Source organism: Gopherus flavomarginatus, chromosome 17, assembly GCF_025201925.1.
Source record: "Gopherus flavomarginatus isolate rGopFla2 chromosome 17, rGopFla2.mat.asm, whole genome shotgun sequence".
Lineage (NCBI taxonomy): Eukaryota > Metazoa > Chordata > Testudines > Testudinidae > Gopherus > Gopherus flavomarginatus.
Window position 1 is genome coordinate 4,750,202 of NC_066633.1, and position 27,911 is coordinate 4,778,112.

Here is a 27,911-nt window from a genome sequence, read left to right on the forward strand (position 1 = left end):
TAAGCAAACAAGGAGGAGAGAAAGGGAGTCCAAATTTTCAGCAACTTTTTCATTTCCTATCAACCTCCTGCCAATCTTCTACCCAGCTCCAAATTAATAAGGTCTGAATGATGAACGGAGAATATTAATTCTGAGTGAATCAGGGAGACATCACGCAGAGTGCCACTGCCAAGCCAATATACAGTTCAGGAAATAAATGGATCATTCTGCAGGGACCCAATGAGTGCTACTGAATGTACATCACCCAGCAGGGTACTTGTGAGCACACAGCCTAGTGTTGCACAGTTAATTGCAGTTTGTTGGTCAAAACCCCTTAAGCCTGCAAACACAATCACTGCATAAACAGAGAGCATCTCCATGTTTACTTAGAGAGAGTTAGTAAAAGCCACATTAAAAAGGCCAGAGTACAAACAATGTCGTGCCAATGATTTAAAAACAATCCTTGTCAATAATGGCTAGTATTAAAGCAGCCACTTTAGCACTCACATGCAGAGAAACTGATGCAATCTGGCCCTAGACTTACAGACCCATCTTCTAAGATCTTTCAAGAGTCAACGTTAGAAATGGGTCCAAAGCAGTGCCAGAGTCTGAATGTCCTTGTACTTTCTGCCCGTTCCAAATCCGAGCACAGAGAAACAGCCTCATATTGCAGGTGGCCTCTCTCTTTATAGTGGCCTCAAACTAACTCCCTAGATCTCGATATCTCCAATCTTCAGGCTGCTGGAAACATGGACCCAGGTTACTTTCTTCTTTCCCTTCTGGTTTCTGGCCATGGCCAAGACAGGAATTGCTGAAATGTCACAAGAAAAGCTAGTCTCATCATATTTCCAGCTTTGACTGGAAATGCCAGGAGGCTCACAAAAAAGTTGCTTCTTATGACATCTCCAGCCCAGTTTTGCAGAGATGCGGATAGATCAGAAAAGCCTCCAAGTTTCATCCTGCGCTGGTGGCAGAATTGGTTTGCCAGCGCCTGTAGCTGGCTGCACAATGGCCTGGTAAGGTAGCAACATGGGAGTCATGTTACTCCTCATGATGAAAGTATCACATTTGGGCTCAGAAAGAACAAACATACCCTAAGGCATGTATTCAGTACATGACAGGGACAGCCTTTGGCCTTCATTAATGCCCATGAGGATTACTTGCATGCACAGAGAGGACAATGGCTGCCATCATCTGATGTGATCCCATTCAGCTGAGAGGAATGAGCTAATACAAGCTGATGACCCCCCAACCTCTTGCTCTTAATTCTCAAAGAGATGCAGGAAAAAGCTTAAATCTCCAAAGCAGCAAAATATCACCAGACGGTTTAGAATCCCGTGGAAAAGACACATATAATGGAACAAAGCTTTTTTCATAGCAAGGGCAGCACAATAATAATTATTCAGGGTACAATCGAGTTATGTAAATCACTTGATAACTATTTCAGGACTAGTTTTCAGAAGGAGTCCTACAGGGAAGCAGCACTTGTGTGTATTCCCTCATGCACTGGCAACAGAACACAGGGGTGATTGCATGGAGCCAGAAATATTTGTAAATCTACATAAAAGGGGAGAGCCTGATGTAAAATCTATGGCTTTTGCATTACTAATGCATTTAAATTGTTTTCTGAATTAATGCCCTTTCCCTCTACATACAATGAATTGCTAAATCCCTCTATCACGTCATTCTACAGGCAGAAACCATGTGGGTTAAGCCAAGTGCACTGCAATTTATTTCTTGCATTGATTCAAGGCAACTGGAAGTATTTTCGAACACTACTATTTTATTTGTTGCTCAAATGCACTGAACATGCAAGTGGTTAAATTAAATTCTTGCTTCTTTTTGTTGTTGAAAAATCACAGTCTGAATTTTGCTGCAGAGAATGGGACTGAGACAGTAAATGTACCAAAAATCAAATCCACAAATATTGTAGCTAGTAAAATGAGCCTGTAATATTACTACAGGAACAATATATACGCACTGCAAAACAGTCGGTGGGAGCTCCCTAATGATTATGATAATTTCAATACAGAGGACCACGATAATATGCAGAAGACTGTTAATATGTGGGGTAATGAAGAGGGAGAGTGGTATATTTTTGCCCAGCTTTTTCTTCTAATCGATGGATGTACTTGACACAATTATTTTGTATTCACAAGCCTAGATCATCATCATATCCAGTGCTCTGAGGAGCTAGTAGCCAGCAGTGAGCTCAGTGCACAGGTTGCCTCCAGCTACAATCAACGAATTTCTGTGCATGGTCACTGCGCTACGAAACTGGATAACAAGACATACATGTCAAACATCTGTATCTTTTGGAAGCACTTCAGACAAAGGCTTGAAAACGTTGCCCAGGCTGTTATATTTCCATATGCAGCTCTTCCTGTTCCACTGCACAGAAAGCTGAAAATTAAGGTATTGTGGAATTTAAAACAGAAGAGAAAAGAACTCGAACTAAACTTGACCTTAAGTATTCCCTTCAACCAAAAGAGAAAGGTATTTGTTATGGCTGAATTCACAGAGGACTAAAGCAAGATTTAAAACCATATTAACTGAAACAAGGGCTGGATAATTTTATAACCAATAATAACCTTTGCAGTATACAAGTTATAAATGGTATAAGGAATGGGACTACGCTGAGCCAGGATGTCTGTGGAAGCCCCCAGAAATGCTAAGTACAATTAATTAAATTCTGCAGAAATAGACAGAATGGTAAGGTTTAATTTAAAAAAAAAATGACAACATGGTTTCTAGCTATCAGATTTGGGAGGGGGGAGAGGCACATAACAGAATGCCCTGCAGAATGTGACCCTATGCAGTATTCTTTTATTGAGTCGCAGGTAAACCACCGGAAACAACACCTCGCTGACAGATGTGAATGAGCACATCTCAGCGAGTTGATGACTCTGAAGCCTAACAATAAACATTAACTTACCAACATGGTTAACTTTTTTTCCTGCAGACTGTTTTAGCCAAATCCTCCAGCTACTCTGGGAGTGTGGACAGAACCTGAGCACTGCCACTATTTCCCACTCTGGTTACATGAAAGTGATCACTTGCCATGTGCCAGGGTGCACATGCATGCTGAGCATGGATAGGGGTCAGGAAGCGATTTGCCCCTTACCCACACTTCAGGCACTGCACAACTTGATAATTACTGGTATTATATAATACTATCTGCTTTGCCTTCTTCTGAAGTATCAGCTATTAACTACTGCTAGAAAAAGGACAGCGAGGCCAAGCTAGCTAGGCAGCTATAAAAAGCAGGGAAGGAATGTGTATTTCTTCAAAACAATACACAACATTAAAAAATGTGAATGCAACATTACAGGCACTGTGTTCACATATTCTGTTGGGATTGCTGATTTAATAATTGATTTCCAAAGATTATGATCGTTTCCAATGCACATTTTATACTTCTATAGCAAATTTAATAGTGAGGCACCACACAAGTAATGTGCTGAATTCGCTCTTCAGAAATGCCATGCAACCACAGCATTTCAAATGGTGTGAATGTGGGGAAAGTCAGGGCAAAATTTGATCCATTCAACTGTATGAATCTCCAGTGAGATACGCAACCCATTTTACAGATGGAGAACTAAGGCAGAGAAAACTTCAGTGACTCACTCACCTAAGGTTACGCGGGTTACGTCTACACTTAGAGCTGGAGGTTTAAATTCTAGCTTGAGGAGACATATCCGCGTTGCCGCCGATTGATGTGGTCCACTAAACACTGAGTACAGCCACAATGGCACAAGAGGAAGGAGGAACTAGCCACCTCGAGCACAATCCCATCCAAGACACAGGGCATGTACTTGGACCAAATGCTGAGACCCCCAAGTTCTAACCACTAGACCACATCTCCAGATGGCTGTAACTAAATTGTTATGACTTTACACAGAATATCCATTTATTATAATGCAGGCCCCATGTCGTCACTGCTAAAATAATGATCAGCCAATGCACCTACTACTTATACAAATACTTTGAGGCACAGTCTGACAAACGCAGTTATCAATATGCAATCCTGCAACGATGAGTTACAGACACCAGGACAAAAGTCCATTCTTCCCCATCTGTTTCTATTTTCTCCTTAACTACCTTCTTTATACAGCACTATTTTAACACCAGAGCATTCAAAAGATGCCAGCAGAGAAGTATTTACAAGGCCCATATGCAGGAATCAGTTGATGTAACAGAAGTCCCCAAAAGCCTCCTCCTGCTCCTCATATACTACGCAGGAAATAATTTCACATCGTTAAGCCCATGCAGAATGTAAGCAACCATAGGATTTGTTTGTCAGAATTCAGTGTGAACAAAAAACTCTTCCTTTCTACAAGAAAGGAGACTGCCTTACAAACAGGACTTGGAATGAGCAAACCCTTTGTTCTTCAGGCAGTTGGAATGACAGTGAGAAGGTAGTAGTATGGCCTAGTGGGATGCACGTGGGTTTGGATACCAGGGACTCCTGAGTAGTAACTCCAGTGCTTTGAAGATTTAAAGTGCTCAGTATCACTGCATACAGTTTTAAGGTCACTTAGTTCTTCAGACACTGCAGTGGTGGAAGAGACAGTTTTGGAAGTACTATTTTCATCACGGCCTGTGAGATTTTCATTTTGGGTCTGGATGCCGAGGCCTGGGATAGAGTTCTCCTGTGTCTTTTAATTGTTTAATGTGAAATAAGTAAAAACAAACAGAAAAACAGTACACTTACAAAAAGCCTTTCTTGTGCAAGAGCCATGGAGGAGTCATTTATCAAAACTCTTATTTCTCACGTTAACTCCTCTTTGGCAGTCTTTGGATTTATTAGAAAATATTAATGCTACAGACTGGCTGCTATATGGAGGCATAACATAATTTAGAGTAGACTTGTTTATTGCACAAGAAAATCTCACCAAGGCAAAGTGAGAATAAATGGCCTGTTTGGGAACACAAAGGGATTAATAAGCAATAAAAACACTATACTCTGGTTCACACCCAATATCAATAGATTTTATAGAAGAATTCAACACAATCAGTCGTAATATTTATCAATGTGCTGCACAATGCCATGACAAAGACTCTTCATGTAGATTTACAAATATTTCTGGCTCCATACAATCACCCTGCAATCAGCTGCAATGGGAACTAATTGGCACCCGGGATCAGAGTCTTAGCAGGAAAGACAAGGACTGAATGGATCATGGAAACGGAACTATCCATTTTTAACCCACCCGAGAAAGGGTAAAACACGACAGTGGTGGAGGGGCTCATACCGTCCCTGCCAGTTGGTGGATGAGTAGTGACCCTGGAACATCAATCCAATACCCTGGAACCACCATTTCACTCAAGATTAGTAAAATAAGAGAAAAGCTTCCTTCAGTTTGTCAACCAGCCTGATACCTCTACAGGAACAATGAATTCCAGTTATATTTATTTACCCAACATTCTTCAAAGGCTAACCAGCTGCAGCTGCAATACAATGCTTTGATTACCAATGTCAAAAAGATAGAGCATGAAATTAACTTCCCCTTATTCAGTGGGCAGAGAGAAATGTAGCTTCACGCTACACTAATTCAGTGCCCCCGGTATGAAAATTCCCCATTATGATGTCTCGTCAAATTAGAGCCAACGATACAAGAGTGTCGTCTCTATCCTCACACAACGCTATATTTTGTAATTAAGACAGCCCTGAAACAACAGCCTTGCTTACGCAGAAAAGGTCAGGAATGCAAGCCGTATTTTTTGCAAGCTAATTGTAAGATGCATGAAGCCAATTATCACAGTAGCGCCACATATGGCTAAGTAGGAAGGATTTTACAATTTTGTTAGATGCCTTCGAGACAAGTCAAAGTGTCAGCAGGGCTCCCCATGGGGCCACAGTGCTGTGTTTTGTTTGGGCTGCTAGGAAATTGGGAAGCAGACAAACCCACAAGGAGAGAACATTAGAATCACTCCAAATTCCAACTGACCCCACTTCCTTTATTATTTTCCTTCATTCACTGGGACAATTCATCTTGGCTTGAAAAATGTCAAAGGAGAATATCAGCCTTTTATTCAAAGGCACCCAATACAAATTCTCTGTCAAATGAGGAAGTCAACTTGGGTAAGCAATATACGGAAAGTCCCTACCTATTTCCTTGTGAATGTCAAACCTGTTTATGTTGGATAGCCTCAGGGGCACAAAATGCACCCGGCACTCCCCACCTCGCTACACGGAAACAACTGAGCCCTGCCTGCCTCAGGAGACACCGTAGCACCACATTGTGCTTAGCCTGTCTCAAGTCCCATTAGCAGAGGGAGAGATGGAGGGTGGGAATGAGTGGGGGGGGGGGCGCTGCACAAGGGGAATTTTAAAAAATTGTCTCTCTAAGGATTGACAATAAGGCCCATCTTCATTCATACTCATTAAGAGCCTTCACTGGGTTTCCTTAGACAAAAAATTCAAGGCAAACAATACTGAGGGACTAGGTCTGAGCCTGCCAATACCCTGACAGTAAACGCTCATCACCATTACACATGAAGAACAAAACTGCTAATTCCACTCCCAGAATTCCTTCAATGAATCCCCAACCAGGAAACTGACTCAAGCAAATACCGCCCCGGTCATCCATCATTAACTGCAGCATCAATTTGATTCCAAAGGGGAATAAATACTATTGTCAACATGGTGTAAACCTAAGCCACCTGTATAAGGGAAGCTATTGTATTTTACATGGTTGAATACTTCTGGTTCTAAAGGAGAACCTTTGCTTCTGATTCAGTGCTTCTTGTGAATCAAACTACAAACAACCTCTTACCACTAAGAACAGCTTCCCTTCTTTAATGTTTGAGTACCCTGACTCTCTGTTTATTTAATGCTGTGATAAAAGAGGATGAACATTACCTTTCGGTGGAGAACAGATATTCTCTTTCTGCAAAGCAGCTCCCTTCTTCATTTTACCATAGTCTTCCAACATAGCCATTAATTAGAGACCAGTAATTAATTTTCTGGTTCATGAAATATTTTGCAAAGGAATCCCATTAACAGGCTGATTTGCATATTCCTAGACAAGGCTGCCTGGAAATAAGTGCAGGTACTACAGGAGGCCAGCAACCCTGCTATTGTCCTTGAATCTTAGCCACATGTTATTGTTCACTGATGGGGGGTGGGAGCAGACACCATCTAGTGCGTGATAAAACAGACCCAATTATCTGTCAAATGTTCCTTGTTTCTCACTGTCCTCCGCTGTTGTGTTTTGCATTTCAATTCCTGATTGCTGATAGAGCTAAATGGTTTTCATACATGGTGTCATCAAGTTTGACAGCCTGAACAGTGCATTCGGAAAGCAGGCTTGTCATCATGAAAGCCACAGGCCTGTTTGCAGTGTTCAGCGCACTATTAGTTCACTTTTGACTGAACACCCTGCTTTTAATAACGGAACCTGCCTGAAAACCCCCACCGTCTCATGCTATTCAAGTAAGTAGCTGGAGGAGAGTGCACTTTGGCACTTCCTAACACAGCTCTGAAAGGCATTCATGCATTCCAAGGCCAGCCAGTGGCCTAGTTCTGCAATATGAGTCATCCTTCCTCACACAGGAAATAAAGTGACTCTCTCAGACTTTGCAATGCAGGTTCAGAGGCCACTGTATTCTCATCAGGCCCAACCACCTTCACTATGATAGAATTGTAGCAGATCTGATTCCCGAAGAACAAACAATTGCCATTTAGATCTAAAAAAGATTTCATTCGCCAATGTACTTTATTAGAACAGTGCAGCTTTTTAAAAGTGATATATGTGCTATTGCTAGGCCAAAAGAAGCCTTTCAAGTGCTTGAAAACCCACAGAACTGACAGCTCTAGCCCAGATCCAGGAATTAAACGTGTCACAGTCTGCTGGTTCCGCATATTCTCCCCCCAGAGGCTGTAAATAAGAATTTAGGATAGAGAAAAGAATTTGGGGAGGGGGGAATGCTACTGTAAGTCCTCACTGCTATGCATTAAATTCACCGCTGCATCCCTTCCAAGACTGAGGCTCATTTAACAATTGGCCATATGTTCAGACTTTTGCAGAGCCAAAAAATGCTTAAATGGAATGTTATCCCCTGGAATTATGCAGGAAAACGTGCAAAATAATCACAAACCTTTGTAATTGAGTGTCGCTTAATTCTAAATGAGTTCTAGGTATGCACAGAAAAGTATACTCAGGAAAGATCAATATTGTAATTAAACAATTTAGAGGATTATTTATTTATTTTGCTGATTTACTTCTGTATTTGTTCATAATAAAAGGTACAAAAGGTCCCAAGTGCTTGATGAACTTACATCTTTATATAGAAGTACCATATGATCATTTTAACAGGCTGAAACATTGATTATCTATATACAGAAGGAGCTGATGGGATTTTCCCCTTTAACACCATACAAACATTTAGGGGATGTTGCACTGCTAACACCCAAAATCCCATTAATTTCAGTGAGTTTATACCAGAGTAACACGCACAGGGAAGTAAAAGTGGAAAAAGTAAAGGATTATATTTCACCATGTCAGTGTAATCTGAGGGTACTCGTGCAATGAAAAGTAGACTGTACAGCTGCCTAGTCTAACTCTGCTCTAGTTTATATAATGATTTCCAAGAAGACAGGTGTAAATCAAAGCCTTAGATATGAGAGATGAGAAGAGAAGTCCAGGCCCTTAACCTTGTGTGGAACACTAGCTGCCTCTGCCATGTAGTCATCCATCAGTGCAAAAATAAAAACCCAAAAGAAAAAGAAACCCAATCTCCAGCGACGAAAACCTTATAACCATGACATCCAGGGCCAAATAACCCATCCTGTGCTAAATGATGAGTTGTAAGGGAACTACCACTCCATGCTAGTCTGTTAATTCAGTAAATTAAACTTGATTTGTTTATTCTTTTAAAAAGAAATTAAACTTAATTTACTGAAGTAAAAGGATAACGGAGTTGGAGTTGAGTTCATAAAGAAAAACTGGAATATTTCATATGTAGGGCGCCAGTTCAAATCCACCCCAGCTTGGGAGAGATTGAAAGTTATCACCACCTGACGAGGGCCTCAGGGCAAAGCCGTCGGTGGGCTCAGTCTAGTTTCCAGGGGACAGGTTGGCATATTGAAGAAAAAAGCTGCCGCAGTTGGCTTCCTTGTTAGCTTAGCTGAGAAGACAAAGTTGGGAGAAAACATGGAGATCTACGGACCCTAGAAATGGCTCCTTCCAATTAAGGTGGAGGTTGGGAGACAGGTAGTGCTGCTGCCCATGCTACACCTTTCCTAAGGAAAAGAACTTCCTTCTGCCAGGCTGAGAATCCAGCATCTTGGACAGCACAGAATTCAGATGATATTTTTAAAATACCCTTTATTGTTGTGAAAGCCCCAACACGAGATCTTTGCCACTGCACTAGAGAAGCCAAACCAGGATCTTGCACAGATCCCAGACGGGAGGCGAGGCAGTCCATTTAAGTCCGGTTGAAAGCAGTAGGCATGTCACACGCCAACAGATGGTTAATTATCTCAAATTGTATTGTGATTTAGCTCCAAGACAGACCGTGTGTGCCAGCACTGATGTTAGAAAGCTTGGCTGCTCACCAGTTATCGGAGGGCAATCTTGTCCTCCATTTCTCGATGACCGAACCAGCAAATCCAAACCCCCACCCTTCTGAAGATCCTCAATTAAAAGGAAGTCCTACAGCTAGGGACTCATTTACTCCTGAACTCAGACCCTGCCAAGACGTTTCTGAGAGTTCGAGCACTCAGACTTCAGGACACTGTCAACAGTCATTACAGCAGTGAGCAGAGAAAAAAAAAACACAGACACACAGTTTTCCTCTCTAGATGAGGGCCCCAGCCTGATCCCACTGAGCTCAAGGGCAGTCTTCCCATTGATTTCAGAGGAAGAAGGATCAGATTCATTGCTTATAAACTTAAGTCTAAAAAAAAAAATCCCATGTAAAAGGTCTCAACTCCTGGGAATCTTCTTTCTGTTTGAATATATTTTTCAAAAGGTCAGTATAATAAAAATCAATTGGAAATAAACTAACAGCAGTAATTAATGACTACAGCAGAGTAATCCCCCCACCCCCCCTTAGTTATCCACTGCCATTCTCTGTGTCTCCGACCTGAACTAAGCACTGTAACTCATCACGTATTTTACTGGAAGAACGGGGGTCCAATTAAGGAGAACACATTCGCCAAATGCTTGATTTGTGGCAGATTCCAAAGTGGCTGATACAAAGATGAGCATTCAGCACTTCACAATAAAAACTTTGTCGGTCACCGTAATAAATCAAGCCGCAGCTGCTTTTACTGAACCCTCGTTTACCGCTAACGAGCAATCTGACTAACCAACAAATGGACAGGAGGGCTCATTCCACAGCCCTCATTTATACCTTGCATTTGTATAAACTGATTGCACCAGAGTAATGCACATCTCATGATGAATATTTGCTCATATTGGGTCAGGTTCTGCCCCTCTTACGCTGAACAGAAATCAGTGAGGATTTTCGCAGAGTAAGGTGCTGCTCGGCATGAGTGAGGATGGCAAGACCCGGTGCCTACCACGCAAAACTCTGATTTTACTCCACAGCAACTTACACTGAATTGAGTAAGCCCGAAGTGCACCTTTTCCAGAACGACAGAATGGCAGGCCAGTACTGATTCACATCTCTGTCCGGACAACATAAAACCCAACAGAGCGAGTCACACAGGAAATCTTTGCTACAAACTAATGCATTGATGGACTGTCTATGGTATATTTTACACAACACTTTGAATGATTCCTCAGACAGTCTGCACGAAAAAACAATCAAAAGGTGTCAGTTGAGAGTTCATTAAATATATTTTCCCTGAGGTACAATTGCTCTGCATGCACACACACACTCTCTCTCTATCTCTCTCTCTCCCCCCGACTTCACAAATAAATGCCTGGATATGAAAGTGGAACCTTTGCAGATGCCATTTAAACTCCAGCCAAGAAGAGAACAGGCATGTCAGAACTGCCATCCCTCCTCTAAGAAGGGAGCAGCTCTCTGACCGTTCATGAGAACATGGCCTCTTTCCTTGTGCCAATATAAAGTACGAAAGCCAGGCTGTTGTAAAATTAACAAGGCAATTCTGCACTGGTGCCAGTGAGACATTCTGCCAACATTTCCCGTGTTTAATAATGGTTCCTAGTTTTGTTTTATAACAAAACTCCCATCAGACAGACTCTCTCCCTATTGTGGTAGGTAACCACTTGCTTTTTGAAATTTACATAATTTATTCAAGTTCATATGCATATGTCTGTTTATATAAAAGAAAACATATGGCTCATCCATTTACATCCAGACTCTGTATGACTGTGTGTGTCATGGATACATTGTATTCTATCTGGCTGAATGTGTGCGTGTACACTATTTATTCACTTGTACCATATACAGCTGGATAGACAAGATGTGTGAGAATGAAAGGAAAAAAGCAACTAAGGGGCATGATACATAACACAGATGCTGACACACCGACTCAACTACAATCTGCCAGGGCTAATATTTAAGACACATGCGTTTCGATTGTATCCATTGCTTTGCTCACTTTTGCCATGACATCTCTTTCCCAGCAAAATTCTAGGAAGCCCTGGTATGCACAAATAATGCATGGTTATCGCAGCTTCTCACACCAGATAGGAAGGAGAATCAGCCTGGATACAAGATGGAGTCACCAACCAAATGTTTAAAAGGCAAAATGTTCTGATCCAAGCTGCTTCCTCTGACACATCTCTTAGGTCACAAGGAACACAAGGAAACAGGGTGGAAAATGAGCAAGAATGGTGTGAAACATTCACGTCCTTTTACATACAGAACTTGGGATATTGTGCTCTCTGTAGACATGGGAACTTTAAAGTCTTAAGTTAACAGTCATAACAGAAACCCTGGGGTGTGGCTCCGAGAGGCTCAGCAGATACAGCTGAGATTTCTTTAACCTCTAGGAGAACAGCAGTCGACAAAGACAACATCGTAAGTAGGGATGCCAATTTTGGCTAGACATATTCCTGGAGGTTTCATCATAGGACATAATCTTTAATTAAAGATTAATCTATAATTCCTGGTCCTATGCAAAAATGATATTAATGTGTATTGTGGATCTGACACAGCTGTCAAAGCTGGATGGGCTGGGCGCTTGCATTCGAGAGAAAAAAAGCATTGCCTGGTCCCCTACAAGTCAAAACACAAATATATGTGGCAGGAGATGAAGTTTATGAGGCAATACGTGCACTAACAGAAGACCTTGCATTAGGGAGACCAGACAGCAAGTGTGAAAAATCGGGACGGGGTGGGGGAGTACTAGGAGCCTATATAAGAAAAAAACCCAAAAAATCAGGAGTCCCTATTTAAAAAAAAAAAAATCGGGACATCTGGTCACCCTACCTTGCATTTTCAGTTCCTTAGCTCTCCTATGCACAACTACCGGTTGTTGTGTTCATTGCTAGTGAATGTCACCTTTACTCTTCCCCACCCCTGAAGACCACACTGAAAACCTACAACAGCCACTCAAAGAACCTGCCAATATGAAGGCTGCAGAAGGCCTGTCTGTATCTGACAGCAGACTAACAAGAACTCTTGAGACACTCACCCTGGGAGAGAGACTTATCCACAGAAGGGAAAGGAAAGGAAGTTACAAGTCCTAATTTGTGGTGATTACTCTGGCTCCTTGACCTTCTCTGCAGGGATGACAAACAGCAAAGTTCTCTCCCCCACATTACCAATTCACACAGAGAAACAAACCTAGACTTTTGATGTATATTTTAGAGAAAACAGTGTCTAATGCAGCCAGCTCTTCCTTTGAGAGCAGCAGCAGCAGCAACTGGCACCTCCCCTGATGCCTAACTAGACTCACTTGGCTTCCACGCAGAACACAGTGCCCTACTTAGAGTCTACGTGAAAATCTCAGCAGAGGCATCAACCCTCTGAAATACTGCATTGCACTGGTCAGCAAAACCCTTTCACTTTCACATTCATACACTTTCAGAAGGAGAGATGCTTGTAGGCAGCACCAAAGAAAAATACAGATCACTTGTTATTTATGGGGCTTCAAAGATTAACACCTGTTTCCCTACCCAAATAAATAAAGCCAAAAAGAAAATGATGTCATTGCTGTTAAAACAGAAGTACAAAACGGATTCCAGAGGAAAGACTACACCATGTTTTAAGCCACTATTGCTACAACATGTTCCCAACCGTTGATTTACATCATCCTTGGCATCTGGTCATTGCTATTTTTCATACATGGAGTTTTCTTGGCTCTCTTTTCCTATTGTGTCACTCTATTGAGATTCACATTAAAACTGAAAGGTTCCTCTTTTGCAAGCAAATGTTTGGTTGATTTCCATGACTGGCCATGGAGTCAGACTTAGCCAACTCTGACCTTGATCTGCGAGAGTCAGTAAATAAATGTTTTCATATAGAAATACGCATCACTTTGAGAGAGAGAGAGAGAGAGAGAGAGAGAGAGAGAGAGAGAGAGAGAGCGCGCGCACATCTATAAAGCAGATAAAGGGCTCTCTCACAGGCTCATCTCATTCCAGCTCAGAATGAATAAAAACTGGATTTCACCCCCTTTGATTTTGTTTTAAATCTGTCTCCCCTGCTAGCCATCCCATGTCAAATGCTTCCTCTGATCCATCTGCACATTCCCCACAACGCACCCTCTCCTGGATGAAAGCTCCTCTCACGGCTCAGCAGGAAGAAGCATCCAAAGGATGCAGCCCAGTAAACTAAGGGGGGGTCGATGGCATGGGGAAGGAGGGATTTGTGGAAGCGATCTGTTGATATTATTAACCATTGCTGTCTGCAGAGTGTTGTGTGACCCTGTGATACTCAATGTAGCACAGTCTGCGAGCACCTCCCTCCCTCCCTCAGCCTCATCTTCTGCAGCTGCATCCCTGAGCTATTTGCATACCAGGGCAGGGGCTTAGAGTTTATTACCAAATTTTAAAAAGTAGACTAGATGGATTTCCAATCTTGATAGCCTAAAAAGGGTGGATGTGCATTCCTTGCTTTTCTGCACATTAAAATCACCCCTCACTGTGATTAAATGAGCCCACTTCTACTGCACACTTAGCCCTATGCTCCGAGCGAGATGAGCAGTATATTAGCAAGCCCAGGAAAATCAATAACCTCATTCTCTCTCTCTCGTGCGCGCACGCACACACACGGACACGGACATGTTCCCTTACCTTTCATTGTCCACACTCCTGAAGCCAGGTAAAATGTGCCGGAAGCTGCTGTTCCTATCAAGCTTGGGCTGACTCTTTGTCCTTTTGATAGAGCCTTTAAGCCGACGGCTGAGAAACCCCTGTGGGGTGAGACAAGAATACTAAATTATAACCCCCCCCAAAAAAAGAGAAAGAGCGAGAGAGAGCCCTGAACCTGCTCCCTTGCACCCAAGCACGACTAGGCAAATTGTTCTCTCCAGCACCCTTCAGCTGCAACTGCTGGAAGCATTGTTCGTGCTGTCAGCCCGGCTCCAAGGATTCCATCCAACATCTACTCCCAGCGCTTGCAGAGGCCAGTGAGCTACGTAGACGCGAGACTCCCCTAAGCCTCTGTTACCTTGGCAACCATCAGCTCACATAAAAATACTGTCTGAGAGACAAGACTGGCATATTGCAACTCCCAACGGGAGGAAACATTCGGACTCGCGGTTCTGTTTGACTCAGCCTGGCACCACTGCCAAGACTCTCTGCCAGGCACAAGGACTCACTCGCTCCATGCCACAGCGACTGGAATCAGAGATTGACAATAATTTACTCATCTGTCCAAAAAAACACAATTGCTTACTCCAGGCAGGTGGAACTGGACAAGGCTGTTTTAAAATGTATCACCAAATATCTTCCCCCAACCCCACTCCTACAATGTGCAGCTTTAGAGTAACCTACATACACATCCTACACTCAGTACCTGCATGTACACGGCGCCGCCTCCCCTCTCCCCTATGAAATATAAGTAGCAGTCACTGCAGTGCTTTAAGGCTAGCATTAAATATTTTAACAGCAAAGCTTCTAATATGTTATTTGCTTATTGCTATGCGTTACTGTCCAACACAATCTGAACAAAGTAAGGCAATAAAAGAATCATGCTGCTACAGTGCCCAGCCCTTACAGGATGGGAGAAGGGCTGAGGGGACCGCCATAATGGCCATAAGGTAACAAGGCATTTAAAAGGAACAAAAACATAGTGATAGGAGCCCAGAGAGCAATTCCCCTCTCTAGGATATATGGCCATAGCAGGGGGCTGAGGCAGATGGAAGCAAGCACCTTGGCCAGTTATTTCACAAGCTGAGATCTAGCATGTGCCTCTTCTCAGTCCTATCCTCACTGAGGTGGTGGTGACATGCCTAGCCCAAACTAGGTTCTGACATACAGCAGAGAGGAACCTCACTCGCAGGTAAATTGGGGCAGTACCCCCACCTGGGGCCCATGGAGCATGTCCAGCCATGCTAGGCTTGAGCCTATTCCACTTTTCCAACCAATCCTGGGAACTGGTTCTATGTCTCTCTAGGTGTCTCCTGAATACAAACAAATGCATTGTGTAAATAGTCTCTCTTGCTCTCAGGAAGAGACTTGTGAGAAGAACCAAGTACAGCTAAATGAAACACAGCCCCTAAATTTGTCCATTCTCAGAAAAACACTCATTCCCGGACACAGTGTCAATGGGTCAGATAAGATGTTCCTGGAGTACCAAGACTTCCTGGGGCAGTGTATGCAGGCTTCTGATTCACAAGCAACTATCTAGTTTGCAACTGTATCAAAAAACAGTCAGACAATCAGATAGGTAAAGGAGACTAAGATTCACCCAAAGGCCATGTTACCCATGAATGCGGCATGTAACCTGTATTCATAGGCCAAGTCATTTTTTCAGAACCACTTGTTTCATTGGAATGGGGATAGAATCAACTAGAAGGGACCTTGAGAGGTCATCTAATCCAGTCCCCTGCACCCAGAACTAAGTATTATCTAGACCATCCGTAGCAGAACATGTGACTACCAGGTCATGTGACGAGAGAAATGCACAAGACAGTGAAGGCCCTTTCAGAAAGCACTGTAGCTGTGGAAAATAGCCATTATAGCATTTTCCTCTCTATGGAACAGGGAAGTGAGAGGAAGCCTAGACAAGGGGAACACAAGGTCTCTCTGCAGTAGCAAATCTGGGGGTCTTTTAAAAAAAACACCCAAACAATAAGTCTCAAAGGTTATATCCTCATCTATTGCCTCAGACTTGCCAGACCACTTGTCCTTTCATGCATGCCTTAGACATCCCCACACTTGCTATGTCACTCTACAGTCTCTTGCCTGTCCAGCACACAGAGAAACAGACCTTTTATATGTTACCCAACATTAAACACACTCTGGGTGAAATTCACCTCAGGAGTAAAGCCAAGGGAGTTTAGCCCACACAACAGTTTAAATCCAGTTGTATAATCACTGACCTCAGTGGGGTATCTGAGCTCTGAAAGGGAGGGAGAAGCATTTCGCCACACCCATATAGCCTGTCCGTACCATTATTTCCTCCAAGGCAACCGAAAAAGAAAGATCCAGCAACTTTCTTTTGGACATACTGTAGTTTCTGCCATACCAGACCAGATCCTCAGTCCATCAAGTGTGGTCTCCTGGTACAGGCAATAACTAATACGTGATGCTTCAGAGGAAGGTCAAAGGGAAAAAATGCAACTGGCCAATTGTGCATTCTTCCCTAACCCCTGTGGCAAACTGACTTCAATCCAGAAGCAAGAGATTGGACTGCCTCTCTCTCTGCAGGCCTAGCTAAAATATTATATGTTGTAATATTACATATATTATATATATATAAAGCCACTTCTTTAAAACCCAGTAACAGCTCTTAACTCTGGACAGTGAACTGAGAATGCAACAAACATTTTTCTGTAACAAACGATCACATCTCATGCTATCTTACATTTCACATCTTGACAATTGCTAGATGATTCAAGCAGGGCTTGGAAATTAAAATTGAAGATTGCAATAAGACATTACATTCCTTCTGTTCCCCATTGTTTTAATATTCATCGCCACCAGCAGGAGAACACACTGTGCCATTTTCAGTTTCCATTGCCAGCTTCAGTGGGAGAATTAGATGTCAGATTTTAATGCCGGTAAAAATTATAACATTGTAAGTTTAATGTGTTGATATAAAGTGTGTGTCATTCATACACAAGGAACTTCACAAGAGTGGGAAACTATTATTCCTGATTTTTATAGACGGGGTAACTCAGACCTAGAGTGGGGAACTGGCTTGCCCCAGGAAAAGAGAGAGAACAAACAGGAATTGTTTTCTTGGGCATGCCTGCAATGCTTTTACAGTATAACAACAAGTAGAATAAGACTATCCATCTCATCATCACTGGTGACCATAGATAAGATTAGAACTCTGATCTCTAGAGGGAATGCTAGTTGCATACTCCAGCACCATACTCCTCTACTCCAGTCTTGATACAATCTCCTTGAGAGTCCCTAGTGGTTAGAATACAGTATTCTGCTGTCCTCCGTATGTTGTTTATACATCTCAGATGGAGAGTTCTTTGGGGCAGGGTCTATTTCTACCTCAGTGTGGGCAGCATTTAATACTAATAAATAAATGATAGGAAACCTTGTGCTATTATCTTTAATGGATTAAATATTCAGAAGCACAAAGACAGTTTAATAGGCTATAATACAAATGACGATGCACTGAAAGCTGAAGGAGAACAAAGGATTCCTCCAGAAACAATCACACTGGAAAGTCATCAGAAACTCCAACCTGTATAAGTCCCCTCCTCAGCATAACTCAACTTTCACTCTGTGAGTTCTGATGTTACAGCAAGGCCAGAGGAGCTCAGCGTTTTCATAAAGTTGCCAATGGACCTCTGTAGCAGTTTCCCTTTATAATCAACAGAAAGTCTTTGTGGGGCTGGAATTCTGGTCTCCCTCCTTGGCACTTCAGGCAAGTGACATCACCGGAGCCTGGCACGCGCTATGCAAAGAGGAATTTTCCCACACCACCATGCCAATGCATCTGAAGCCTGGTGGCACGCTCCTGCTATTCCAAAAGGGAGATTACCTGCTATGCTGATGTTGGGAGGTGCTTCCAGAAGGTGGATATACGCACACACAGCATTGGAGAGGCCCTAGGGGAAACTTATCCCAAGATTTAAACATGAGTCTCCAGCAACAAATGGCAAGTGCACTAGTCCAATGTGCTACCAAGCCCCGCCCCCCCCATCATGCCACGGCAACTGGCTTTCCCCAATGTACACATCAAACCGCCAAGCTTCTTGCCCTGGTGTGCCACCTATGTATACTCTTTCTGGTCTTTTATTAGAGGAATTCTTAACTGGATGGAAAACTCTGTTTAAGGCATACATATCGCCAGACTCAGGGCCTTCTCCTGCACTGTGCGGAGGGTGCTCAGCACATGACAGAACAGTACTTCCTCCGTGATCAACATAGCTGCTGCCCCAGACTCTTATCAGGCCTTGTCAGGATGGAAAAAAGTAGCACTTAGTGTATAAATAATCTCTTTAATGGCGATGGCCATGAGCAGGTACAGCAAAGAAATACCTTTCCAATGCTACCAGATGGCCTAGTTCCATCCTCTTGGCCGGCAGAGCAGCAGTGAAAGGGTTAAGAGCCTGCGGATGTTTCCTCTGCTCAAGAAGTGATCTTTTCAGGTCAGCGGGGCATATTCTGCAGCGCACACCGGCTCTGTTCCAATGCCTGCACAGGGAGCACAGGTACAGTGCTCCATTGCCCAGAAATAAAAAGATGTCCAGATTCCCTGCTCTGCAGCTAAGCAATTCGACTTTTGCAAGTGGAAGGGCTTGGCTGTTCTTGGTTTGTCTCCCTAAACACAGACTCACTTCTGGAATGCAACTGCTCTAATCAGGACAGGAGATTGGAATTATAAGAAAACACAGGGGAAAAAACAAACAAATGTTTCCTTTGAGGAATGGCTCCTACCCTTATCTGCTGCTGCATCCATTGCCCCACCTCTCAAAACAAGACAGGCAAACGTCAAAGCAGGACAGTTAATCTGAATGGGATTTGGGTTCCTTCTCCCTATACCTTCGGAGGAAGCTTATTCACAAGCAGTTAAGACCCCACAGGTAGGAGAAGACCATGAAGTCTGAGCTCTCCTGTCACAGTGGATGGGGGAGCTACTGAATGGTTTCCCCAGGCAGTAGTGTTTTTAGCTGAAATCTCACTCCTGAGGAGAACAAAAGGCACAGAGTGCATAGCTGCTACTGGCATCCCGAAACTGGCCAGGCCTATGTGTCATCGCGGTGTGGCATGGGAAAGCAGCCCACTGCAGAGGAAGAAATAAGGCAGCTATCCCTAGATGCCTTCAGGAGAGGATTGCAGAATATCTCCATGGAAGTTTCAAGACCTCTCAAGAGGATACAAGGGACATCCCTATGTATGTGAACGGCTTCACGCACCCACCCACTCCTCATACCCCACCTAACACTAAAGGGAAACAGAAAGTAGATACAACTCTACCTCCAGTTGTACTGGAACGTCTTCCCATCCAAAAAAACCCCAAAGCAATGAGAAGTCGATACCTGTGCCATGTTGGGCTGAGCACCATCTTTAAATGTAAACATCGTCAGGGAAAACAGATGCATACACTTACTGGAGGTTCCTTCCCCTTCACTGAACACCTCCATGCTCAAGCTAGTATGACTGGGCAGGCTGTGGTGGAGTCTCAAACAGGTCCTGGCTTGTGGCTTAGCTGGATTTCCTCCCCCCCTCTTCTTCTGTTCCTCACTCTTCAGGCAGGGGTCTCAGTCTAATGCTCCTCCCAGGTATCCACAGCTGTCTGCGCAGTGCTGGTGGGGCCTCCATCAAGCATGGCATGCAGCTCATGATAAAAGAGGCTGGTCTGCAGCTCAGCATCAGATCAATTGCTGGCCTCCCTAGCCTTGAGGTACACCTGCCACTGTTCTTTGGCTTTCATGCAGCCCTGTGGTATCCCTCTGCCTGCATCTCCCCTGCAGTTTTTTCGTAGATGCCCACGTTTCTCCAGCTGGTCCATAGCTAGGCCGGCACAGCCTCTTCTCTTCTAAGGCCCAGGACAGCCAATACCTGCTGTCTACTCCAGGCAGGAGCCTGTCTAGTTGCACACACGTTATGACAGCACACAGGACCTCTGTTCCACCCAAAAGCCACACACACAGTAAACAATATACTGATATGCTCAGAGAAACCACTCAATTTATTTTTCCTAGTTTTGTGTTAGTTTTATGGTTGACTTCAAGTAAAACCTCGCTACATATTTTTCAAAGATCTTCTGTAATGTGTTAGCTACTCACAGTAATAAAATTGCCAACTGCGGCTGAAGTGTTATATGCAAATAGAAAAATCCTAGCCTTAAATAAACGACTACCTGTAATTACTACAGAGTAACACAGTATTTTGTACCTCCTGGTGTCCAGTTTCTAGGGAAAATGGTTCTCTGTCTTAACCACCAGACCATCCAAGACCAAGGTCTATTATTTGAAATGCCAGACTTTGTGTATGACCATGGGCAACTCTTAGTCTGGCTGGGTCTAAGGACCAAAGACTTAACTATTTTGTTTGCTTTTTAAATTAAATCTTATTTTCTGAAACAGAAGATGGTAGCCTTAGCGAGATAACAGCGGCTCACTGAAATGACACCAACCAACCTCTGGTGCTGGATATTGGTATTATAAAGCAAGAAGGAAACAAAATCAGCACTATGGAGAACTGTCTGGATGCTGCAAAGACAAGTTCATTAATATTTGTATTGTGAAGCAGCTGGAGATTCTCAGATGGAAGATGCTACAGAAATGCAAAGTATTATTAGTTTCAATGGACAAAAAAGTGAGTTATCTTTGTTATCTTCAGAATTTGAAATAAAATGGAAGCTTTTTCCTGGGCAGTATTCAATATTTGCTCATTACCATGACAAAGATACCCAGTGTACAACTCCACCATTTCCTTGTAAATATGTCTGTATTCAACTCCACCAGCAAGCACAAAGATAAAAGATAAAACCAACGGAAAGTTCAAGAGTCAAAAGTTTATCCTGCGAGTCTGAGGGGAAAAAAGCAAATCATAAAGCAGACTCCTTCAATTGATACAAGTAAGCAAGTGAATTTCATGTATAGCAGTAACCTTCAGAGATTGAGTGCCTTTATATTTGTTTAGAATATGGGGGATGCTCCTTTGAATAGATCATATATCATTTATTACTGTTGACTCTTTCGATTTAAACTTGTAAGTTAAAAGCTGTTCCCCATCACTCATCCAATTCTATTCCAGTTAGAAGTGACAAAGGGCTCAATTCATTAATTAAAAAAGGAGACAGCCTATGTCAAGTCACCTTCCTGAGTGTGCATTCTCTGCACATGCCATATTTGCATAGGCATATTAATAGCTAGCGTAAAGAGAAAAACTGCCATAGCCTCACCTGAGAAATCCACGCGGCACCAGCTGCATGAAAATTCCCATTAAGTTAACTTACAAGTTATCCTTGAAACTTCTCCAGTGAGGATCTCTCAGATTCAGATTGCATCACCATGACCGACTCATGCTGATCGAGAGAGTCTGCCTAGCATGCCTGGCACTGGCATCTCTGCAGGGGTTCTCCACCTACCCCTGGAGGAGGGAGGGCATAGCCTGAAGTGCCTACACACTCAGGTCCACGTCTTCCACCTCCAAGCTCTGCAGAGGCTCCTTTATGGTGCAGGTAGTCCGGCATGGAGTGAACTAGCGCACACGCCTTCCTGCACAGCTTCCAAGGGCTCCAATATGACTGGCAGCTCCTTTATCTCCAGCCAAGAGGTCTTCAGCAAGACCTCTCTGGGCTGCCAGTCTTCTACCAGGACCTCCTCTGGACCTGGAAACTGTTCTCAGCGACCAGGTCCGTGGCGGCCACCGAGGGGGGCAGATTTCCTCGCAGAGCCCCTGCTACACAGCCTCCAGCTCTGTGTGCAGGTGGCGCCAGAGGTTGATCCTGGCAGAAGTCACCAGTGTTGGAGACCTCCTGAACTATGACTGGGGAAACTGGCCGAATCCCCTGATGCTCGCTCAGTGCATGGGGCTCTCCAGGCTTCATACTCCCCAACGCGTACTTCAAGAGGTGAAGGCCACTTTGCTGCCCGCTGCTTGGGCCTACCTCAACCGGGTCCTGCGACAGGGCACTCCCCACCCACCCTCCACCCCAGGCCCTCCGGACCTTTTCAGCAGGCCCTTGCCCTGTGGACCGAACCGGCCCCACTGCCCCTTTAGCGTGAGCTGGCTGCATGACTTGCAGCCGGTTTGCTCCCAGACCGCTCCAAGGAAACAGCTATATATGCTCATTCTCCACACCCTTCACTACCTCACCCTCATGTCCTGTCCCAACACAAAGTGGCAGGACCTCCTGCCACCTTTAGAGGGTGAGCCCTGGTGGGCCAGCCTATACTCTAGGGCCGCTGGGGATATCAGTTGGCAGCTCCTTTACGGGGCCATGAGCATGGACGTGAATTTGGCACGGTTTACCCTGTCCCAGACACCTGCCCCTTATGCAGCGTGAGACACACCCTGGCGCACATTTACATGGAGTGTGCCAGGTTGCAGTCCCTGTTCTGGCTCCTCTTAGATATCCTTTATGTTTTTGGTTGCACTTCTCCCCTTACCTTCTTATCTACGCACTCCCTATCCATGGCCCCACAAAATCATGGGACCTCCTGGTCAACCTCCTCCTGGCCCTGGCTAAAATGGCCATCTATAAAACCAGGGAGAGAAGGTTGGCTGATGGGTTCTCCTGTGACTGTGGGGCCTATTTCCCATCTTCCGTCCGCTCATGCATCCGGGCAGAGTTCCTCTGGGTGGCGTCTGCTGTCTCCCTTGACGCCTTCAAGGACCAGTGGGCGCTGTCCCGTGTTCTCTGCTCGGTGTTCCCGTCCGGTTCGCTTCATTTGGCCCTTTGACTTGACTCCTGTCCCTGTTATCTTATTAGTTGTCCCCCGGAATCACTTGGCTTCAGGTCCTGTGGATCCTCCTCTTAGGCTGGGGGAGGGAGGTCCTTTAGCAGTGGGCTGGCTTGTATCCCAGTAGGATGCCTGGCCTGGAGAGAACCCTTCACAAGTCAGCAGAGCATTAGAGATCAGCGCTCAAAAGGAGAAACAAATACACTTCTCCTGGTCCACTAGCTAGAGTGTGTCTATTAAGACAGCCATACACACAACCCTTGCAGAAAGCAGAAAACCTGTACACATGCAAGAGGGTGGCAAGCTCTCAGATTTATCTTTTCATGCTTTCATGTACCAAGCCCAGATGCTATTCCCAGCCATCCTGTAAACCCATAGAGGAATGTCCAGCTGAGGTGAAGCGAGGAGCACCTATGCCAGGTGACTAATGCAAGCAGAGTCTACCCATGAGGAACCAGGTTGCAGTGACCCATGGAATGTTAAAATATCTGTGTCCAAAGGGGACCAGGAAAGCCTCTCTCTCCCCCATACACATGAGGGATTAGGATGAAAGTCAACAGCATGAGAAAATATTTCCAGGAATGTTCCGTGTGTCCAGTGACAGATGCATATCATGGCAGGTCAAAGACCCATCACTCCACACTCTTGCCAGGCGTGGACCCTGGCATGCAGAGCACCTGGGGCAGACATTGACACACAATATGGAAGTGCACAGACGTGTATATTTGTGAGTCAGGCCACAAAGCAGTCACAGAATGCAAGAAACAGTGCAGCTTGTTAAAGGTTGCCTAGCAACAATGCCCTTGTATGGTAAGAGATTAATACAATTTGCACTGTCATTGGAAATACTTAGCTCAGTCCACTGGAAAAAATTGGAGGAAAAGGCACCTAGGAGCCAGCTTGGGTCTAGCCAGGGCCACAAAACCAGGAACAACGTTTAGTAAGAATGAGCAGGGGTTAATCAGGAGGCTGAGGATTTTAATGCAGGCAAGTATCAGTCAATCAGAGGAAAGAGAAAGAAAAGCTCTAGCAGGTCACATTTTGTCCCTGTCCACCCCCAGCTAAGGCATGGCTGCCGTTTACAGTCTATTCTCCAATGCTCTACTCCATCCTGCTTTAAGTGTCCAGGCCGAGGTGTTCCTGCACCTGAGAGAAGACTCCCCTCTAACAGGCTCTCCCTGCCACAAACCATGACACACATTGTTGAGGACTGCAAAGTGACTCCACTTCCCGGAGGTCTTCATGCCTTGAAAGCCACAGATAAGAACACTGTGGCTTGGCTTGACTGGACTGCATTCACCAAATCAACAAAATATATTCCTGCCAGTACGTTCCCCCTCCCTTAGGAACTTCTCTTGATCCTCAGACTAAACGTTCCTCTGCTCAATTTCATTCCATTGCACCTTTCCCTCTGCATCGGGGAAGTAACCCCCCCTTGCTTTGGCATGGCCACCTCCCAAGTACTCACACTCAGCTGTCACACCCCATACTACTCACGGATTGGACAAGCTAAGTGTGCTTTGTGCTTTTCAGCTTTCCTTTAGGAAGGTGAGGGTCACTGTGAAAAGATCAGGCAAGCCAAGGCCCTATACTGTAGCAATCCATGGCTGCATTCCCTGGGTAGCATTGGAGCAATCCATGGCTGCATTCCCTCGGTTAAGGTAGCATTGGAGGGCTGCTAGGTTACAAAGCGGAGTGTTCACGCACTCTGAGGAGCAGCAGCAATATAAGAATCTGGATTGACAGAGAAAGATCCTGCCGGGAGCAGCCAGAGTAAGCACTGCATCCTGAGGGACTCACTCAGGAGGGATCACCTGGTTCTTCAATTTGGCCTCTTTCATTCTTCGGCTAAAACAAAAACAACCTTGCCCTGCACTGTTTGTTCTCTGCTCCATGATTAGCATACCGCCAACATTTCATAGCCGCACAAGGCAAAGCAATATTCCCGAGGAAGGTAGGAGCAGGGTAATTGGGCAATCAGCAATGAACGATGCAGGAACTACGATGAGAGTGACCTTGAAGAATAAAAGTGAAGAGCAATCAGAGAAGGCAGATTGTGGCCAAACCTGCAGAGAGCTGTGCATGGGCATCGCCAAGGAAAGTACCACGCCAGGGCGAAACAGCCTCCTCACAGACACAGCGCGCTGGCTCTCACAAAAGAAGAAACTGCCTTTGCCAAACTTCTTGCTGCTGTGACTCATCATCTTTGGTGCTAGATGAGATAAGCTCTCAACATGCACTCCACGTCGCTCTCCACTGAGTACGGGGGCTTGATCCTGGTGAGATGCTGAGTGCCTCTTCTGAGGTGCTGAGCACTGTCCACCCCCAAAGTTGAATGGAGCATGCAGAGCACCTTTCAGGATCAGGCCCATGTTAGCAGCTTTGGGATGCTGCTGGCTCTGTGGAACGAAGGAAGACTGGGGATTCAAAGCTTTCCACTCCTTAGCAAACTGGCATGAAATCAGGGCCCTGAATATTTTTACTCCTTTAAAAATCAATTATCAGCAGCAAACAGAAATCAAAGTGATGGCACAACCACGACAGAGGCTGAACTTCATCCCACCATCATCATTGCCCCTTGATCAAGTTTGTACCCTTGGTCCAGGTTCTATTTGAGGCAAGAGCTTGCTCTTATTCGTCTAAGGCATCTACAGCAGCTGGTGCTAAGGAAATAATAAATACATTGTAGACACATCCTTCAAAGCCAGCCCGCGTCAGGAATGACCGAGGGTCTGTCTATGCTGCAGTGCGAGGTAGGACAGCAGCACTCCAGACATAACCTAGCTAGCTCTGATCTAGCTAGCACAAATAATAGCAGCTGTGACATTGCAGCAACATGGTAGCAGCACGCAAGGTGCCAGACAGGCTTGTGCAGCCCTTGCTGCAGCAGCTTCATTGCCATCATTATTGGAGCTAACTAGATCAAAGCTAGCTCGGGTATGTCTATACACGCTGCAATGACGCCTCTGACTGCAGCGCAGACAGACCCTAAAGGTGGTTGCTATCCAATGGTTACTAAGTGGAGTTTAAGATTCTAAATAGGAGACCAAATAAACCTCTCATCCCTAAAGGTGGGTCCCTTCAGGTTACAGCTGCAGTTAACTGGCAGGGAGAAGCAAGCTGATGTCTCCATCATGTGGGGAAAAACAGGCCACAGGCCTCTTAACCTGGGATCTTTCCTGCACCCAAGCACCACACAGTTCATTCCAAAAGGGAAAAGCAGACACAAAATGCAAACAAAACAGCTTCCTTCCCCACACCACATGGAGCTGTCCATCAGCAAGTGTTCATTCCAAATGACAATCTCACAACTTTTCCCAAGAATCAGGGTATTCCCTTGCTATGTGGTAAGGTCTGGCACATTGAAACTGACCTGTCACAATTCCCAGGCTTCTCCCGATACAAACAAAACACCAGGAGACAGAACATGTTCAAGCAGAATAGTAAATAAGCAGTAAGGGAACATGGGCGGGAGGGATAGCTCAGTGGTTTGAGCATTGGCCTGCTAAACCCAGGGTTGTGAGGTCAATCCTTGAGGGGGCCATTTAGGGAACTGGGGATTGGTTCTGCTTTGAGCAGGGGGTTGGACTAGATGATCTCTTGAGGTCCCTTCCAACCCTAATAATCTATGATTTCCTCCTGGAAATTTGGTCTATTGCATATAGCCAGATGTCTCTTCAGATGAAAGGGTCTTCAACCCAAAAGGAAACTCTGTATAGGGAGCTGTTTACTAGACTTTCAATTTCAATTGCAAATGGACAATGCAAAAAGCAAGGTGTAATAGGGGAGTTGCAAAGGTCTCTCATGCCAGAGTGCCACGCCTGCACCACTGCCCATTCCTGGGGTACACAGATGGCAGCAGTGACGCTCTGTGGAATGGATTGCCATGGGGTATGGTAAAGGAAGGACTGAAAAAAAGCTACCAAAGGATTGGTGACCTTGAGCTGCTTTATGTGACTAGAATCAGATCAGTTACTGAGACACATTTGATTGAGACAGGTTGTTGCTACTAGAAAACAGCACTTGTATAACAGCCATGAATGGAGGAGACAGAGGATGCAGTCAGTTACTGCTCTTGCTGGTTTGGCAAAGCATCTGACGTAAGCAGTTGCATGCACCGCTAGTTCAAAAAGGAATGATTTTGGAGATGTTCTATGGCCTGTATTATGAAGGAGGTCAGACTAGATGATCATAGTGGTCCCTTCCGGTCTTAGAATTTATGAATCAAAGAAACTCCATTGAAGCAAGTGGAGTTGTACCTGCTTAGACCAACTATGAATGTAGCCCACAGAGATTCATATCCTGGCTTGAATCACAGACTAAAAGTGAGTGTCGTGGTTTCACTGTCATCCCCAACAGCTTTTTGGTCACATCACAGAAAGTGCTGCACAGTCTTGCACCATTGACAGTCAGACTGAGAAAGCAGAGGCTGCTAGGACTCAAGTTTCATGTACATTATAGGAGAATGTAGGAGCACAGAAATTGGACACGAGGAGATCCTTACGGTCAGCAGTGAGGTGCATTGGCAGAGATCCGTTAGGGGAAGCTGGATAGATCCTGCCGAAATGAAGCTCAGTTCTAGCTAGTGCTACTCAGTTTCTTTAATACGAAGTTTAACTTTAAAAAAAAAAGATACATACTGGCACTGAAACCTTTGAAACCACCATGCTAATCCAAGAAAAAGGGGCAGCCATTTAAAAAGGATAATCAAAAAACACACAGCCTATGGAATTTGCTGTGGCAGGAGATGGAAGCAAACAGATTAATAAACTTTAAACAAAATAGACATTTCTATGAATAAGGACAGCATCTACCAGTACACTAGCTAGATGGAGTGACCATGGTAAGAGGGATGTTAGAACTACCAGAGACAGATTGGGCAGAGTTCACCATCCTCATGGTGCATGGTGTTAATAGGTCACCACCTAGCTGAAAGGAATCTGATGCTGTGCTATGGTCAGGGCACTCAGTCACACATGCTGTGGCCAGTAACGGG

The 27,911-nt window shown here is 44.5% G+C and overlaps 1 protein-coding gene across 5 annotated transcripts in view; it reads right to left on the reverse strand.

Moving 5' to 3' along the window:
• Positions 1 to 27,911, reverse strand: part of DAB2IP (DAB2 interacting protein) — a 314,157-nt gene that overhangs the window by 167,287 nt on the left and 118,959 nt on the right. For all 5 annotated transcript variants that reach the window (XR_007770036.1, XM_050926821.1, XM_050926822.1 and 2 more), the window contains exon 3: positions 14,163 to 14,281. Coding sequence is in view for 4 of the 5 variants with exons in the window: in XM_050926821.1 (XP_050782778.1) it covers positions 14,163 to 14,281 (119 nt within the window). In the remaining variant the exon portion in view is untranslated. The remainder of the gene's footprint in view (positions 1 to 14,162; positions 14,282 to 27,911) is intronic.